Source organism: Neovison vison, chromosome 2 (genome assembly GCF_020171115.1).
Source record: "Neovison vison isolate M4711 chromosome 2, ASM_NN_V1, whole genome shotgun sequence".
NCBI lineage: Eukaryota > Metazoa > Chordata > Mammalia > Carnivora > Mustelidae > Neogale > Neogale vison.
In genome coordinates this window covers 220,553,415-220,572,667 of record NC_058092.1, presented here as the reverse complement: position 1 = coordinate 220,572,667, position 19,253 = coordinate 220,553,415, and the positions used below count along the sequence as shown (strand labels likewise).

Sequence of the window (19,253 nt, the reverse complement as noted above, 5' to 3'; positions counted from 1 at the left end):
GAGGGGTTGGGGAGTGGGGTGGGTGGGGGGTGTTTGAGTGAAGAGGGCAGGGATGGCTTCAAGATTTTGGCCCAAGCATCCTGAAAGAATGGAGTAGCCACCGGCGGAGATGGCCAAGACTGGTGGAGCAGTTTTGTTTTGTTTTCATGCTTGGTTCAGACACGTGAAGTCTGAAGAGCCTGTTAGCTCTCCGTGTGGAGTGGCCAGCTGGATTTGGACGTTGCCTGGGGAAGTGATTTTGGGGGACATCTCTAAAGCCTCAGAAAGTGAGACCCTGCTGGAGTACTGTCAGAACTGGCTTTGTCTCTCTCCTCTCTGCCCTCTTCAAGGTCGGAGCCTCCCTGGAGGGCAGCTCTTCGCGCCACAGCCCGTTCAGCCGGCAAAGTTCCTCTTTTTTCTCTTTGGGGAACAGTGAGAAAAATCAGCAGATATGACGGGCCGTGGTATGGCCTCCACTCCTTAACTCGCTGCGGGGGGAAACAGGCAAAGCCTCATGGGGTGGAAACGCAGACCCGCCTCCTGTTTCCCGCCTCCCTGACGACACCCCCGGAGCTCTGGGCTGGCGGGCGGGGCCTGCGGGTGGGCGGGGCCGGCGCGAGCGCACGCCACAGAAGGGGGCGTGGTCGCCCGGCTCGCGCGCTTGCAGCGTGCACGCCGGCCTCGCTCCTTCCTGCTCTTCCCAGGGTGATCAGCTGGTCTGCGCTCCCCTGACGTGGGCCGGGGCACGTCACCGCCGAATGGCAGCCTCCAGAAAGGCACCGCGAGTAAGGTGAGGGACTCTGCCGGGGAGCCGGCTTCTGGGCTGTGTGCGATCCCCGGGGCCCGGACGCGCGTTTTGCACCCCGGAGGGCAGGAACCAGAAGGGGAGAAGCAGCAGGCGGCCCACCATAGTCCGGAGAGGGCCCCGGCTTGCGGGAGCCCCCTGAGCGGGAGCAGGGGGAGGGGACCATTGCAGCCGGGCAAGTTCAGGTTCGTTTCAGGAGGGCCGCGGGCACCCTCGGGCAGCCGGATCCCGGCCCCCGGACGTGTGTGCCCGCGGAGCTGCGGCGCTCAGCCCGAGGGGCGGTGTCCGTGTCCCACCTCTCCCCCTGGCCTGGCAGGAAGGCCCCCGCTGTTGCAGGAAGTTGGCCCCTCTAGGCGCCTCCGGGTGTCCGGGGAAGTGGGCGAGCCCCTGTCCTTGCCCTTCTTCCCGCGGAATATAATCTTCAGATTTACAGCCCTGACAATACACCAGCAGTTCGCCTTACTGATCTACCATCGCCAGGAAGATTGGCACCCGCGGGCCCATCCCCACCCACATGGTTTCAGAGGCTGTGTGAGGGAATACTTTGGCATAATCTCTCCAAGATCCCACCAGTAACCTGTCCTGGGCTCTCCCTGGGGACAGGGGGCTGGGAACGGTAATGTCCTCGTCTCAGACACATTTCGGTTTATACTCCCGCCACAACTGGGCTATACTTCTGACAAAGTGGGAGACCGAGAAATGTTTGGAGATCACAAAGATGGGAAGCCAGAATCCTTGGCGATCCACACGGGATTGGGGTCAGTCATCCTCAGGCCAGGTGAGACTTGAGTGAATACACCTGGAAGCATGGCCAGGCTCACTTTCTGAACACAGACCGTGACTTGTAGTGGTGATTTTGAGTGGACAGATCGCAAGCTGACCTTGACCGGGCCTTGGCCTTGCCATGTCATGTTGGGGATGAGTAGAGAAGGAGGGATGAGTAGAGAACCTGGCCTATCTTGTGGAAGGATGTGGGGAGGTGTGCCAAACCTGGTGTGGAAGGAGTTGCCGTGTATTAACTGCTGACCGTAGGGTTAGGCAGGTGGCTAATGATGAATTAGGTCCTAGGCACATAAGTGGCTTCGAGGACCAAGATTAGATTTATAGAATCACAACATTTCGAGGGCAGAAGGGTCTTTAAGCATCAGCTGGTAGAGCCTCCTTACCACACACAGAAGGCAATTGAGAGGCTGAGAAGGGCTGTTTGCCCTAGGCCCTTAACCTAGTGGCAAAATTTAAGAGCTACTCAGTGTAAACAGAATTTCTTGCGGTTCGGGTAAAACTGACTTAGGTAAAAAAGGGTTGAGCTGGCTTCTAGTGCAACTGAGTACAGGAGACCAACACTGGCATCAGACTTGGCCTCTTTTTTGCATCTCTTGGCTCTGATTTCTTAAGTATTGGCTTCATTTTCAGGCAGACTTTGCTTCTGGAAGTATGACCATTCTGTGCTGGCAGCCCCAGCAGAAATAGCACCCTCTTGACTAACGGTTGGAGCACAAATCCCAGATCTGATTTCCAGTGGGCTGACTTGCCCTTATGTTTATTCCTGAACCAGTCATGGCCACAGGAATAGATTGCCCAGGCCTGGGTCCCAGAACTTGGTGGGTGAGGGGATGAGATTCATCCCTACTTTGTGGACTGAAAATGGAGACAAGACAGTTTCAGATGGAAACCACTGTGCTTTGACCAAAAGAGGGAGGGGTAGACTTTGGGTGGGAAAAGACTGCATTTCTCACTACCGCACCCTAAAACTTGTTTCAGTGTACCCTTATCTGAACTGAGGTGTGATTGAGCAACTGGGTCCTTGTTTTGTCCCATCCGAGTGATAGACCTGTAGGATTCTCATGGACCAGGGTAAGGGGATGATAAGCACAACCCTGCTGGGATTTCTTTAAAAAGAGAGAGAAAGAGGTACCCATCTTGTGCAAAGATTGAACAAGAAGTTCTTCACACGCTTCTTTCCCTAGACCCACCTCCTGACATCATGACGTTGAGAAGGTGTAGGCTGAGAAGTCCTGGGAATGGGAAGAGAACGGCTGGCAGTTGGGAGGCCTGGACTGTGCTTCTAGACAAGCTCTGTCACCAGCTAGCTCTGAGGTTTCCAACAAGTTGTTTGATCTCTGTTTCTGTTTCTTTGTCTAGAGGAGGGAGCTGAGTTGGATGGTCCCTGAGGTACATTGTAGCTCTAACATTTAAATGATAACCCTTAAAAAAAAAAAAAAAGAAAAAGAAAAAGAAAAAAATGGTAACCCTTCTTCAACTGAGCCTGAGAATGTATCTGTTCAAGGATCTTGGATTTTGCAGAGGCCAGGGTAGGACAGGAGCAGAACAACTGTAATGTTTACCTGCTTCATGGCCCCTTTGAGCCTAATGGGAAGGTAGAGGTAGTTATGCTTAGGGAGAGAGTTTGAATTCAAATTCTCCCATGAGCATCCTGTGTCGGACCTGATTTCTTGTCTTTGTGCTTGTGTATGGCCTGTGGTACATTATCTTTGTTCTCTTATAAAGTGAATGAATAGAGCTACTTGTGAATAATTTCCCTCCAGCTCTCTTGCCTGTGTCCCAGTTAGTCACTGGGACCAGTTAACTCCGAATGTGTAGAGAAACTGACTTCCTTGGCTCACCGTCTTGTCAGTGGGTATATGAAGTCAAGGGAAATCAGGTGATCTCTGTCAAAAAAAAAAAAAAGTTTCTTACTTTGTAGAATATTATAATAGCTTTATTGAGATGTAATTCATGTACCACACAGTTCACCTTTTAAAAACATACATTTCAGTGGCTTTTAGAATATTCACTAGAGTTGTACAACCATCAGGACTGTCAGTTTAAAACATCTTTATCCCCCTGCCAAGAGGAAACCCTGTACACATTAGTGAGCAGTCCTCATTTCCCCCAGCTTCACTTAGCTCTAGGCAGTGGCCAGTTAGTTTCTGTCTCTATGGATTTGCCTCTTCTGGACATTGTGTACAGATTCATACAAAATATGGTTTTCTGTGACTGGCTTTTTTCACTTAGCATAAAATGTTTTCAAACTTCACTGTGTTGTAGCATGTTATCATTACTTGATTCCTTTTTAATTGCCAAGTAATATTCCATTGCATGGATACACCACTTATTTATCCATTCATCAGTTGATGGACATTTGGGTTGTTTCTACTTTATGGATATTATGAATATGCTATGAACATTTGTATACAAGTTTTTATGTGGACTTAGATTTTTCAGTTTCCCATACCTAGTGGAATTACTGAGTATGGGATAATTCTTTATTTAATGTTTTGAGGAATACTGGACTGTTTTCCAAAGTCGCTACACCATTTTATAGTCCCACCAGCATTGTTTGAGGGTTCCAGTTTTTCCACATCCTTACCCATACTTGTTACTGTCTTTTTTTTATTATAACTTTCCTATTGCATGTGAAATTATATCTCATTATGGTTTTGATTTGCATTTCACTAATGGATAAAGATGTTTAAGGTTTTTTCATGTGCTCATTGGCCATTTGTATATCTTCTTTGGAGAAATGTCTATTCAGAAATGTCTATTCAGGGGCGCCTAGGTGGCTCAGTGGGTTAAAGCCTCTGCCTCTGGTCATGATCCCAGGGGCCTGGGATCAAGCCCCATGTCAGGCTCTTTGCTTAGTGGGGAGCCTGCTTCCTCCTTTCTCTCTCTGCCTGCCTCTCTGCCTGCTTGTGATCTCTGTTTGTCAAATAAATAAACAAAATCTCAAAAAAAAAGTCTGTTCAGATGCCCTTGACCATTTTAAAATTGGGTGGTCTTTTTATTGTTGAGTTGTAGTAGTTCTTTATATACTCTGGATGTTAGACTCTTATCAGATATGAGTTGCAAGTGTTTTGACTCATTTTTTGGTTGTCTTTTCACTTTTTTGATGGTATCATTTGAAGTACAGAAGTCTTTAATGAAATCCATCGTATCTCTTTTCTTTGGTTGCTTACGCTTTTGGCATCATATCTAAGAAATCATTGCCCACTCCAAGATCAGGCAGATTTATGTCTGTTCTTCTAAGAAAATGTTTATGTTTATGATCCATTTTGAGTTAATTTTTGTTTATGGCATGTGGATATCTGTTTGTCCCAGCATTATTTGTTGGAAACTATTTATTTTTTTCTCCATTGGATAGTTTTGGCACTGTGGTCAAAAATTGGCAGTACTCATGAAAGAAACTGAGGGTTCCTGGGGGTTGGGTGGGTAGGGATAGGTTGGCTGGATTATGGACACTGGGGAGGGTATGTGCTGTGGTGAGTGCTGTGAATTGTGTAAGCCTGATGATTCACAGACCTGTACTCCTGGGGCAAATAATACATTATATGTTAATTAAAAATATTTGAGAATAAATAAAGATAAAAATAAAACACACAAAATTCACAGTAAAATGTGAGGTTTATTTCTGAACTTGTTCTGTTTCATTGATCTGTAACTCCGTCTTTATGCCAATATCACAGTCTTGATTACTGTAGTTTTATTAGTTTTAACACCAGGGAGGACGAATCCTCCAGCTTTGTTCTTTTTCGAGATTGATTTGGCTGTTCTGGATTCTATTTTCATAAGAATTTTAGGATCTGCTTCTCAATTTCTGCACATACAAGCTAGCTGAAATTTGATAGGGGTTGCCTCTAGATTATTTTGGGGAGTATTGCCATTTTTTTTTTTTTTAAGATTTTATTTATTTATTTGACAGAGATCACAAGTAGATGGAGAGGCAGGCGGGGGAGGGGGAAGCAGGCTCCCCGCTGAGCAGAGAGCCCGATGTGGGACTCGATTCCAGGACCCTGAGACCATGACCTGAGCCGAAGGCAGAGGCTTTAACCCACTGAGCCACCCAGGCGCCCGGGGAGTATTGCCATTTTAACAATATTGAGTCTTCTTCTTCTTCTTCTTTTTTTTTTTTTAAAGGTTTATTTATTTGACAGAGAGAGAGAGATCACAAGTAGGCAGAGAGGCAGGCAGAGAGAGAAAGGGGGAAGCAGTCTCCATGCTGAGCAGAGAGCCCGATGCAGGGCTCAATCCCAGGACTCTGAGATCATGACCTGAGCTGAAGGCAGAGGCTTAACCCACTGAGCCATCCAGGTGCCCCAATATTGAGTCTTCTAATCCATGAACATGAAATGTCTTTCCATTTATGTAGGTCTTCTTAAACTTCTTTCAACAGTGGTGTGTCGTTTTCAGAGTATAAGTTTTGCATCTATTTTAAATTTATTCCTAGGTATTTACTCTTTTAGTGCTGTTGTAAGTGAACTTTTCTTAATTTCATTTGTGAATTCTTCATTTTAAGTATGTAGAAAAACAATTTATTATTGTATATTAATTTTGTATCTGGCAGCCTTGATGAGCTTGTTTGTTCTAATTCTTTTGTGTAGATTCTTTAGGATTTTCTATATTGAAGATAATGTCCTTTGCAAGTAGAGATAATTTTCCTTCTTTTCTAATCTAGGTGCATCCTCCAGTACAATGTTGACTGAAGTAGTAAGATTGGACATCGCTGTCTTGTTCTTGGTCTTAGGGGGAGAACATTTGGCCTTTTAACATTAAAGATGATGCTAGCTTGGGGATTTTTGTAGTATTCTTGATCAGTTTGAGGAATTTCTCTTCTTCCGATTTACGGAGTACTTTTATCGTGGAGAAGTGTTGGATTTTGTCAAAATGCTTTTTCTCTGTTGAGGTGGTTATGTTGTTTTTATTTTTTATTCTATTGATAATTTTTATTACATTAATTTTGTATGTTGAACCAATCTTGCTTCCCTGGGATAAATCCTATTTGGTGTTGGAGTATGATCTTTTTTTTTTTTTTTTTTAAGATTTTACCCATTTATTTGTCAGAGAGAGAGAGACAGAGAAGCAGGCAGGGGGAGAAGCAGACTCCACACTGAGCAGGGAGCCTGATGCAGGACTTGAACCAAGGATATCCAGGATCATGACCAGACCCAAAAGCAGATGCTTAACCAACTGAGCCACCCATGCGTCCTGGTGTATGATCCTTTTTTATATGTTACTGGATTCAGTTTTGCTAGTATTTTTTTGAGGACATTTGCACTTATATTTATAAGAAATACTGATATCTTCTATTTTTTAATGAAAGAATATATGATTCCCTCAATAAAGAACATCCCATTCGGTCCAACAAAATTAAATTCTCTGTCTGGGAACCGACCTGGAGTGATTAGTGAAAATCTCTGATCTTTCTGGTTCTCTGTGTGGTAGACTGACCTAATGTGGGCTCTTCTCCCTCTACTAACACATAAAAATGTGGTAAATATAATAAAATTACTTTTAAGTTCATAGCTAAGTAAAATCCATACCCTTTGTATCACCTATTAAAGGCTTCTTGTTGCCTCTCTGATCTTGTTTCCTAACCATGTATATGTCTCTTCCTGCCAGCATGTGCAACCACACTGGCCTCTTTGCTTTCTCTGATGTGTACCAGGCATACTTCTGCCTTAGGGCCTTTGCACTTAAAATTCCCCTTTTCTAGAACATTCTTTTCTTAGACATTCACATGGCTTGATTCCTCACTTTTTTAAAGGACTCTATCTAAAATATCATCTGTTAGCAAAGAGACCTTGCCTGGCAACCCCATATAAAATCACCTTTCACCTTACCTCTCTGACACTCTTCCCTTTGCCCTGCTTTACTTTTCTTCATAGAACACATTCTCCCTGACAGACCATATTCTTGTTTTTGATCTGTTGGAGGTTAAACTGGATCCTTCTCTTTTCAGCATCCTCTGGCCACTACCCCCGACCCTTGTATACCTCCTGAGATCAGAGATGCTGTCTGTTTTGTTCACTGTTATGTCTAGAGTATGTTATGTCTAGGCCTGGATTATAGAAGAGTCTCGATGAATATTTGTTGACTGAATGGACTTGAAAGAAAAGAAATCTCAGGTGCTAGAAATTTAGGCAAATTTAAAGCTTGAATGGTAGCTGGTATGCTGATCCTGGGGGGGTTATCACACTCAGAGGCCTTCATACCTGGGGTCCAGGGCATCATACTATCCCTGTATGGGGATGGGAGAATTGTGGGTAAATCTATCTAAGAAAGTAAGGTGGAAATTAGTTTTATAAGCAAACAACAGGGACAGTAGTGTTTGTGTAATCTAGGACATGTCTAATTTTCTTTTCTTTCTTTTTTCTTTTTTTTTTTAAAAAAGATTTATTTATTTATTTATTTGAGGGAGAGAACATGAGAGGGGTGAGGGTCAGAGGGAGAAGCGGACTCCCTGCAGAGCAGGGAGGGCGATGTAGCACTCGATCCTGGGACTCCAGGATCATGACCTGAGCCGAAGGCAGTCACCTAACCAACTGAGCCACCCAGGTGCCCCCTGAAGATAAGCTCTTAATAAAAGATTACAAAACATGTAAGGAATAACTTACTGAGGGGAAGCCAGCAGACCCAGTGAACTTGAAGATTTTGACCTTCTAATGGAAATTCTAAAATAAGGGCCCCAAATAATTAAAGCTAAGAGAAGGAATGGAAATCTTAGTAAAAGAATGGGACACCATGAGGGAAGAGCAGGCAGTTTAAAAAAAACCAAGTAGAATTTATACATGTGAAAAATACAGTTACTGCAAATAAAGTCTTTTTAGACTGTTAGGAGATTAGACATAAAGTCTTTTTCGACTAATTAGGAGATTAGACAAGAGAATTCAAGAATTAGAGGTTAGATCTGAGAAGCTTTGCCTTCCATGGTGCTGTTCTAGCTGCAAGTTTTATCTGAGACTTTTACTTATTTCGTTATGATACCAGGGTTAGAGTCCTTCTGAGTCATGAAGGAAAACTGCTAAGTCAAGTAGATAGATACTCTCTAACTAAGCCTTGCCACGTTTCCTATGGTCAAAGTCTGCAATATCCTGTTCTTTCTCTTCTTAAGGGCGAATCACCAGGATTTTCAGCTGAAAAATTTAAGAATAATTGAGCCTAACGAGGTGACACACTCAGGAGACCCAGGTGTGGAAAGAGGTAATATTGTGCTTATTAATTAGATGGACTGTCTCAAAAGAATTTTAGGTCCCTGTACCCTAATCCCAAGTTGGGAGAAAAGAGAGGGTAAAGGATTAAAAATTCCTCGTGGCTGGGACTAATGGGGCGTATATCTGGAAATTAAAAGCCATTTTGTCCTTTGGGTTCTGGGTAGTTGGTTACTGTTTATGTATTTACCACTTACTTAAGGTAGTAAATTACAGAATTATAATTTTTGTATGTCCTACTTCGGGATTGGGCAGTGGTGGTGGAGGAACAGAGATAGGTTCTTATTGAAAATGCCCTATTCTAGGGTCTGGGGGCACCTGGGTGGCTCAGTCATTTAAGTTTCCCACTTTTGATTTCACCTCAGGTCATGATCTCAGGCTTGTGAGATCAAGCCCAGCATCAGACTCTGGGCTTAAGAGTCTTGAGACCCCACTGTGCACACCCCACCACACCCCACCAAAAGCCCAATTCTAGTTTTCCCCATCTCTGATGTAAACTTTTAGTGGTTACCTTAGAGGTTGGCTTTCAATTTTTGTTGTAAAATTTTGAAAAGAGGAGTTTATAGTATACTACTCTGCTGTATCAATTATGCATTCAGGAAAATCTTTTCAGGAAAAATTTCTGGAACCATGCTCTCTTCCCAGAACTGGTTAGTTGTATTGTTGGGTTGCTAGAAACCTGAATTCTGAAAAGTGGTAAAGTATTCTATTTCTATCCCTCGGAAACTAGTGCTTTTCTCTGGGCCGCCCAGGAAAACGAGAGCACTTCCTTTTAGTCGATTGAAAAAATTGATTACCTGAAGTTCATCAACCATGATTGTTCTCTTTTTGGCAGAGCAATGCTATAACTGCTTGCAGTTAGGTCCCTTTTCTTTAAAAATATAGATAAATATATCCAACATATTTTGGGTGGTATTTGGGAGGAGAATAAGATGGAAGAAAGAAGGGGAAAAAAAATAAGAAGGTAAATAGTGACAATTATCAAATGTAGAGTTCAGAGAGAACTTCTCTTTAGTTTGTCTGAGGAAAGAAGGTTGCAGGGAGCATCAGTTGTCTGGGTTGCAGATCCCAACTAGAAACCAGAGCCCACTTGTTTTGATCCCATTGGTCTTCGAATACTTTAAGAGAGCCTCTGTCATGTCCTCTAGGTAATGTGGTAAAATAGAGCCTAGACTTGGGAGTTGGATAGATATTGGGTCCTGGTGCTTGATAGTCCTGTTGACTGGGGCAAGTGTTTAACTCTTGTTTCTTTTTCTGTAAAATGGGAATACCGCAGCCTCTCTTGGGAGGGTTATTTTGAGAATTGGCCACCAGTGTATGTAAAGCCCTTGGTCCTCGCTCAGCAGTGAGACCAAGAAGCAAACCAGTGCCTGAAAAGCAGTTGATGCTGGCGGAGCAGCCTGGCAGCTCTGTGTTTGTTAAGATGGTGAAATTGGAGTAAACCAGCCCCTTCTATTCTTACAATGAGACGTGGAGGAAACCCAGCTGGTGCTGCAGATCCAGATTCAAATGATATTTCTTGAGCTTTTATTATGTACCAGATGCTGTGCATGGTGCTTTCACATGTGTTGTTTCAAGCAGAATTCTCCTGTCCACCTGGTGAGGTAAACACGGTGTGCTTTTCATGTACTTCTAAGCAGAGAAAAGTTGTATTTATGATAAAGGCTGAAGGTTTCGGAACTTATTTCTGAAAGCAAGCCCACATATGCAAGAGACTTTGAAATGAGTCATTCTCTTTAAAGCACGATTTAAAAATACCTGGCAGCGTTTGGGCTAATGTTACATCATGGACTAGGCTTGTTGCTCTTGGCTTCCTACTTCCCTGCACACCCTGATTAACTCTTGGCTGCTTCTAAATTTCTGAAAGTGATGGGATGTGGAAAGAGCAGATGCTGTAATATGACGTTGTCTAGTATCCTAGCTCTCCTCTTTCACTGAAGATGCATTACTGTTGATTGTATGGAGTCTGAAAAGATCACGACACGAAGTAGGGACATTGCTCAGCCATCTTTGAGCACGTATATGGAGGTCTTATTCAGGAATGAGGATGACATGTCCCTTTCTTGAGGGGAAGCATTATGTACATGTGTTGCACTATTTATTGCTCTGCTTCCATGGCTAGTTAATTGTGTGTCTAACTCTAGGAATTAAACATACATGACATTTACTATGTGCCAGGCACTGTTTCTAAGTGTGTTGTATATAGTAACCTATTTGATCCTTATAAGACCCCCCCCACAACCTGGGCCCAAACTCTCTGGGTGGCTGCTTTGTCCCCTCCATGCTCGTTGCTCACCCGTTCCGTCACTTTCAGGACTACAAGTGCCCCGGCCACATTTGTGCATGGAAGCTGCCTCCGCAGCCACAGCCCATTGCTTTGGCCCTTGCCACTCACGGTCTTCACCTCGGCTGTGGCTGCCGCTGCTGCTCACCACGTCCTAACTGTGGGCTGTAGTATTGGGAGTTCTTTCTTTGTGTCTGGTAGGGGTGACGAAAAAGTGGCTGCATCTGACGCAGCAGGCCAACCACACGTGAAGGGCATGAAGGAGGAGGAGGAGGAGGAGGAGGCAGGGACGGTGGTGATGGCAGGTGGCGTTGTTCGGAGAAGTGTGAAATGCCACTGTAGTAGAGTAAGACCGTCAAGAGGAAGAAGGCGAAGGTGAGGCAGGAGATGGTGATGAAGGCCAGAGTGTGGTGGTGTGGAGCCTCCGGAGCCAGAGGATGCCTTTGACCAGTTCCATTTTGCCTTGGATGGTTTTCAGTTTGTAATTGAGGATTTTGTGCTTGCCATTGGTTTTGCTGACTTTATTGATGAAGTCAGTGACAATGTTGATGTGTACCATAGTCAGTGCCATTGAAATCCTTAAGTCAGAATGTGCCTAAATAGAAGCCACGTTCTGTAAGGAAATGAATGATCTTGACAGAAAATACATTCGCTTGTGTCATGTGTTTGCTTTTTAAGATTCCAGATGCCCAGGCTGTACTCCAGAGTCATTAAATTAGACGTCCCCCAGGTAGTTCTCTTTTGCAGCCAAGGTTGAAATACTGCTCCAGGGGAAGTCCACATTTTGGCTTGACTCTTTTTAATGTTAACTTGCTTAGAAATATGGTTTGAAACCCCTGAAAATGTCCTAGTAAAGTTTCAGATGCTGGCAAGCTTACAAGGTCACAGTGGACTTTATTTTGAACCCAGTTGGAGGTGTTGACATATAAACTTAGGTTGGATCAGATAACTGTGATCTCTCTTTCTTAGATAGATGAGAAATTACAGGCTCCGTAGATTAGACAAAAGGAAAGGATGCTCCTCAGTAAAGTATTCAGAAGCAGGTATAATGCAAGGAACATGGGCACGTTGGAATTGTGAATAGGCCTGTTTCCAGTGACTCTGTCTTTTAAGTATTTCTGTCGTTTGGAGACTCTGAGATGGAGTCCTAAGGCTGGTGGTTGAAGCTACCCTTGCAGATTAAGAATGGGGTACTTTGGGGCACCTGGGAGGTTCAGTGGGTTAAGCCTCTGCCTTTGGCTCAGGTCATGATCTCAGGGTTCTGGGATTGATCCCCACATTGGGCTCTCTGCTGAGCAGGGAGCCCGTTTCCCCTCTCTGCCTGCTTGTGATCTCTCTCTCTCTCTCTGTGTCAAATAAAGAAGTAAAATTAAGAAAAAAAAAAAAAAAGGAAAAAAAAAACCTTGTGGCATATCCAAACAACGGACTGCTATTCATCACTAAAAATAAATGAGCTATCAAGCCATGAAAAGACAGAGAAGAACCTTAAATACATATTGCTTAGTAAAAGAAGCCAGTCTGAAAAGGCTGTGAATTCTATGATTCCACCTGTTTGACTTTCTGGAAAAGGCAAAACTATGAAGACAGTAAAAAGATTAGTCATTTTCAGGGGTGGAGGGGCAGTGAGAGGAGGAATAAGTAGACTGAGCAGAGAGGATTTTAGGGTAATGAAAACTATTAAGCTATTTCATATGATGCTACATCCTGGATACATGACATTAAGCATTTCTCAAAACCTATGGAATGTACCACACCAAGAGTGAATCCTAGTATGAACCATGGATTTAGGGGGATAATAACATGTCAATGTAGGTTCGTGGAGGAGTAACAAATATACCACTCTGGCAAGGGATCTTTTTATAAAAACTTACTTTTTTTTCCAAGTTTTTATTTAAATTTCAATTTGTTAACATGCAGTGTGATACTAGTTTCAGGTATACAATTTGGTGGTTCAGTACTTTCTTACAGTACTGGTGCCCATCACAACCAGGACCCTCCTTTTTTTTTTTTTTTTTTTAAGGATTTTATTTATTTGATAGCGATCACAAGTAGGCAGAGAGGCAGGCAGAGAGAGAGAGAGAGAGAGGGCAGGAAGCAGGCTCCTTGCAGAGCAGAGAGCCCAATGTGGGGCTCGATCACAGGACCCTGGGGTCATGACCTGAGCCAAAGGCAGAGGCTTTACCCACTAAGCCACCCAGGCGCCCCAACCAGTGTCCTCCTTAATCTCCATCCCCCACTCCTCCCACCCACTTCCCCTCTGGTAACCATCAGCTCTCCATAGTTATGAGTCTGTTTCTTGGTTTTCCTCTCCTTCCCCACCCCACCCATGTTCATTTGTTTTGTTTCTTAAATTCCACATATGAGTGAAATCATCTGGTATTTGTCTTTCCTGGACTTATTTCACTTAGCATAATACACTCTCGCTCTGTAGGTGGGGAGGTCTTGATTGTGGAGGAGTCGTTTACATTGGGAGAAGGGAGGTATATGGGAACTCTGTATAAATCTGTTAATCTATAACTCTTAAAAAAGAAAATCTATTTTGAAAATGAGCTGGAAAAACTCATTATTCAACCTGAATTCTAATAGTATAGTTTTGTGTTACTATATGGGATATAGAAAAATATATATGGTCACTGTTTTATAACTGGCTTTTTGTGAAGTTATTTTGTTATATATCCATGGGACTGTTACCAGAGAGAGTCCTTATCTAGTCATGTATCTATAGTTACCATACAGTGTGATTGATCAGAACTGTTCACTGATATCAGTACTTTTTTGAGAAAAGGTTTCTTTGAAGAACTCGCAAAAGCGATTTGAAAGTAAGCTTAACATCATCTGAGCCTTTAATACATAGAAATAGTCTGTATTCACTAGGAGGCAGTGCTCTTTCTGAGTCCATAGAAATTAGTAAAAGTTTAAGAATTTCTAGTAAGACTACATTTACCATTTTCTTTTTAATGATTTTCATATTTCTGTTTCCTTGAGCTGGTGACTCTCTCCCCAAAAGGTCTAGCTTTATTGGGATAGACTCGTAGGGACTCCTGCGACTTTTTCAGGGCTGTTCGAAAACCCTGGATCTACTTTGCTCCCACCATATTGTAGAAGGGCAAACACAGACCACTGAGGGTCCGATCCCCTTCTCCTTCAGGTTGCACACCCAATTGATAGTAGGTACTCACTAGAGTACATGACTTTGACTTTGATTTGTAGTGGAGTCACCTTTCTCCTCTTAATCTGTGGTTGGCTGTTTAACAAAAGTATAAATCATACTTCTTTTAATGCAGTCGAACTTAAGCAGTAAGACACCAGTAAAAGAAAAGAAAAATCATTCTAGGGGCACCTGGGTGGCTCAGTCGGTTAAGCATCTGCTCAGGTCCTGGGATCTAGCTCTGTGTCAGGCTCCCTGCTGAGCAGGGAGTCTGCTTCTCCCTTTCCTCCCTTTCCTCCCCCACTGTGCTCTCTCTTACTCTCTCTCTCTTTCAAATAAGTAAATAAAATCTTTTTTTTTTTTTTTGGTAAATAAAATCTTTAAAAAAAAAATCACCCCAAATGCTTCTATTGAAAGGTAACCACTAATTAACATTTGGGTGACTGGCCTTCTAGAAACTTCTCTGTGCATTATACACATACATGATTTTATTTTATTTATTTTTTAAAAATTTTTTAGATATTTTATTTATTCATTTGAGAGAGAGAGAGAGATCACAAGGAAGGGGAGAGGGAGAGGGAGAAGCAGACTCTCTGCTGAGCAGGGAGCCTGATGCGGGACTCGATCCCAGGACCCTGGGATCATGATCTGAGTCGAAGGCAGACACTTAACAGTCTGAGCCACCCAGACATCCCTATACACATACATGATTTTAAATAAGAATGGTTTATACATCTTCTTTTGTAATCTTTTTTTTTTTTTTAAAGATAGCGAGAGAGAGAGCACAAGTGGGAAGGAGAGGGAGAAGCAGGCTCACTGCTGAGCAGGAAGGCTGACGCAGGGCTCAATCCCAGCCTGAGTTGAAGGCAGATGCTTGACTGACCGCCCCTTGTAATCGGTTTTTAATCACCCACCAGTGTTGGTGTCTTTGCAAGTTAAGTATAGGTCTGTGTAATTATTTTTTTGTCTGTGTAACTTTTAATGATTTTGTAGTGCATTTACCCAATTATGTATTCCCCCCCTTTTCTTTTTCATTATAAACAAAGATAAACAGGTATCTTTGTGCATCTGTTGATCTCTTTAGAAAATAGTTCTGGAAGTGAAAGAGGTAACTGATCAATTTGGAAATGAGTATTAGTAGCTCAACTTTTCTTGCCACAAATGGCTGTTTGGAAGTGGTATATAAGAACTGTGAACTTTAGAACTTCTGGGACCTTTGGTTTTGGTCTGGTGGTGCGATAGGTAGTTTGAAGATGCCCTTGGGGTGGGGCAGCTGGCAGGTGCATCTCTGGGGCTCCCTTTGAACTAGGCATTGAGTTGCATGGGGCAGGCTGGTTTTGGAACTAACTCTGCTATTGTTTCAGAGGGCGGAATGGCTCCAAAGGTCACCTCTGAGCTGCTTCGGCAGCTGAGACAAGCCATGAGGAACACGGAGTATGTGGCCGAACCGATCCAGGCCTACATCATCCCGTCGGGAGATGCCCACCAGGTACTGAGTGGAGATGGGCCGGTGATAGATCTCATCAGCTTCTCCTCTGTTTTCATTCTTTTCCCTCATCCCCAGTGTGTTTGTAGCATTCTAGTTGTCAGTCCACAACTAAGCATTAGCCCAACTAAGCAGGGCTTGGCACAGGGGCCTGTGTCTAATAGGGTCTCACCGAATACTTGTGGACTTGGCCCTGACTTCCTTAGCTCTGGTGAATGTAGCCAGCTTTCAATAACTTGCAGAAGCATTAATGGACAAATGGTCTAGGCCTTTGTGTTGCTTACATATCGGTCACACCCTGTCCTTCCAAGAATTGTCTGTCCTGCCTACCTTCTCCCCATCCAGACTGTCCCATTCCTCTGACATGGCTGGAAGAACAGCCAGATTGTAGATTGTACAAACTGTAGTTTGTAGGCATAATTCTGAACAGCACCCTCTCCTCTCCTTCCCCCACCAACCGTTACCTTTGATGGAAGCAACTCAGTAAGTGCCCTTTACCTCTGAGAACACTAGTGCCCTAAACATGGAGGAGTTGGGTTTGGAGAGGTGGAGACTGCATGTGATGGGGCCGAAGGGCAGGAGAGTGAAAGGATTCTAGTATCTCCTCTTTTAGGCGTTGAATCAGCAAGTGTTTGAATGGGACTTTGAATGGTTCCAAAGGTGAATTTAAGATTAAACTCCTGCCCTCACTATGCTTACGGTTTGATAGAGGGAAGAGACAACGTAAAAAGTACTATTCTTACATGGAGTCATCTCTACATGCATACTTTATAGCCTTCACTTATGTGCAAGGCACTGCCCTAGGTGAGTTGCCTAGGTGAGGACACGAAGGTGAGAATAGCCACGTTCTCGAGAAGCATATGGTTGAGTCATGGAGTAAAGACATGTCTGTATGACAAGGTGGAATGTGGCGGTGCCATCAAGAAATGTGGACAGGGTCACCTGGATGGCTCAGTGGGTTAAAGCTTCTGCCTTCGGCTCAGGTCATAATCCCAGGGTCCTGGGATCGAGCCCGGCATCGGGCTCTCTACTCAGCGGGGAGCCTCCTTCCTCCTCTCTCTCTCTGCCTGCCTCTCTACCTGCTTGTGATCTCTGTCTATTTAAAAAAAAAAAGAAAGAAAAGAAAAGAAATGCGGACCAAGCACTGGAAGCTTGAAGGTGAGAGGGAAGATGATGGAAGGCTTCATGAGCAGGGGAGGCATTGGAACTGGATGTTGAAGAATGGGTAGAGTTGGATAAGTAGAGGAAGTGGAAAGGATTCTATGTGGGAAGGTTAGTAGGAGCAAAGGCAGAGATGCAGGGAAGGTTGGAGCACTTTTCGAAAACACCATGGCAAATCCTCCTGGCAGAAGCCCAAGGAGGGCATAAGCTATAGGGGGAACTACAGCTAGTCTTGTAGGATCCTTAAGTTGTAGGTAATAAAAACCGCCTTGAGGCCCTCTGAACAATAAAAAGACTTTATAAGGCTATAAGGGCAGGGCCACTGCTTTGGCCCAACTCCAGCTTGTGAATGATGATATCTGGACTTGTGGAATGTCAGGGCCTCAGATGGGGGGTCTCATGGAACCTTAGGGCAGGAACTCAGCTGGCCCAGAACAACTGGGATGGGAAGGGCTTCAGCTCTTGCCGTAGATCAGTTTCTCCCTTTTTTAGGCAAGGTAGATGGTAAATAGGGGGCCGTCCAACAGTTCCCACGTTTGTATCTCTTGCTCTTTTACTTCAAGATACCAGACTGAGCTAGAACCTCAATCCCAAATCCAGAGTCCTGGGTGAGAACTTGATTAGCACGGTAGCTTGGTGTTGACCCTGGGTCCTGGTGTGTGTGCGTGCCTATATGGGATGGCACTGGTGAGGGTCCACCATGATGGAGGGGTGGCATGGAAGAGATTACTGTTAAATTGAACAGTTGCTAAAAGATGTCCACTTTAACTGGCCTTTCTTCTGCTCCTCCCAAAGGTGTCAGACCCCATGGTGGCGACAGTAGCGTTAACCTGGGGTAGGAGGAAGCTTGGCCTCCTGCCTGGAAACAAGGTTTCCTGGCCTCAGGAGCAAATGAAGGGCTGAAATTGATAACCAAAGGGATTGGATATTTTGGGGCAATAGCGTGAAGTTCAGTATACTTTGGTGTTTGGAACAGTGTTCCCCAAACAGTATTCCACAGTATTCCTTTTGTGTCTCAAGGTGTTCTGTAGAAAGCATATTCAGTGGTCAAGAAAATAGTGAAATGAGCTTCTTTTTATTATTATTATTAATTTTATTATTCTATTGTTATTATTTATTTTTATTACTACGTTAAGCAAGTTTAACATTAAATTTATCATCTCAGCTATTTTTTTTTTTAAAGATTTTATTTATTTATTTGACAGAGAGATCACAAGTAGGCAGAGAGGCAGGCAGAGAGAGAGAGAGGAGGAAGCAGGCTCCCTGCTGAGCAGAGAGCTCAATGCGGGACTCGATCCCAGGATCCTGAGATCATGACCTGAGCCGAAGGCAGCGGCTTAACCCACTGAGCCACCCAGGCGCCCCAGCTATTTTTTTTTTTAAGATCTTATTTATTTGAGAGTGAATGAGAGAGACCGTGCATGAGTGGAGTGGGGGGTTGTGAGGAGGGCTTGTGAGGGAGAGGGAGAAGCAGACTTCCTGCTGAGCGGGGAGCCCTGGGGAGCCCAACCTGGGACTCAGTCCCAGGACCCTGGGATCAAGACCTCAAGCTGAAGGCAGATGCTTAACTGACTGAGCCACCCAGGCGCCCCCATCTCAACTATTTCTAAGTGTATAGTACAGTAGTGTTAACTGTGTGTACATTGTTGGGTAATAGATCTCTAGAACTTCTACATCTTGTGGAGCTGGAACTCTGTACCCATTGAATGCCCCCTACCCTCGCCTCCCACTAATCACCACTCCACTTTCAGTTTCTAAGAGTTTGACTGCTTTATATACCTTATCTAAGTGGAATCAAACCATTGTCTTTTTGTGACTGGCTTATGTCACTTAGCATAATGTCTTTAAGGTGTAGCTTATGACAGGATTTCCTTTTTATTTTTTATTTTTTAAATTTATTATTTTTTTGTCAGATAGAGATCACAAGTATGCAGAGAGGCAGGCAGAGAGAGAGAAAGGAGGAAGCAGGTACCCCGCTGAGCGGAGAGCCCAATGTGGGGCTCGATCCCAGGACCCTGGGACCATGACCTGAGCCGAAGGCAGAGGCTTTAACCCACTGAGCCACCCAGGTGCCCCAGGATTTCCCTTTTTTTAAAAGATTTATTTATTTATTTATTTGACAGAGAGAGAGAGGTCACAAGTAGGCAGAGAGGCAGGCAGAGAGAGGGGCAGGGAAGCAGGCCCCCTGCTGAATAGAGAGCCCGATGCGGGACTCGATCCCAGGACCCTGAGATCATGACCTGAGCCGAAGGCAGCGGCTTAACCCACTGAGCCACCACCCAGGTGCCCCAGGATTTCCCTTTTAAAGGCAGAATGATAACCCATTATATGTATATACCATTTTTTTTTTTTAATATACCACATTTTAAAAAAACTTTTCATTTGTTGATGAACATTTAGGTTGC

At 44.0% G+C, this 19,253-nt stretch overlaps 1 protein-coding gene across 3 annotated transcripts in view; it reads left to right on the top strand.

Annotated features, from left to right (window-relative positions):
* The first annotated feature begins 654 nt into the window (after window positions 1-654).
* The window catches only part of XPNPEP1 (X-prolyl aminopeptidase 1), a 53,409-nt gene continuing 34,810 nt past the window's right edge, over window positions 655-19,253 (top strand). Inside the window, exons 1-3 of one of the 3 annotated variants that reach the window (XM_044240474.1) lie at window positions 655-769; window positions 8,673-8,761; window positions 15,566-15,690. In XM_044240474.1, the coding sequence (XP_044096409.1) occupies window positions 738-769; window positions 8,673-8,761; window positions 15,566-15,690 (246 nt within the window). In that variant the 5' untranslated portion in view covers window positions 655-737. Of the gene's footprint in view, window positions 770-8,672; window positions 8,762-15,026; window positions 15,147-15,565; window positions 15,691-19,253 lie in introns of those variants that run through there. The other 2 variants (XM_044240475.1, XM_044240476.1) reach the window with 2 other exon arrangements.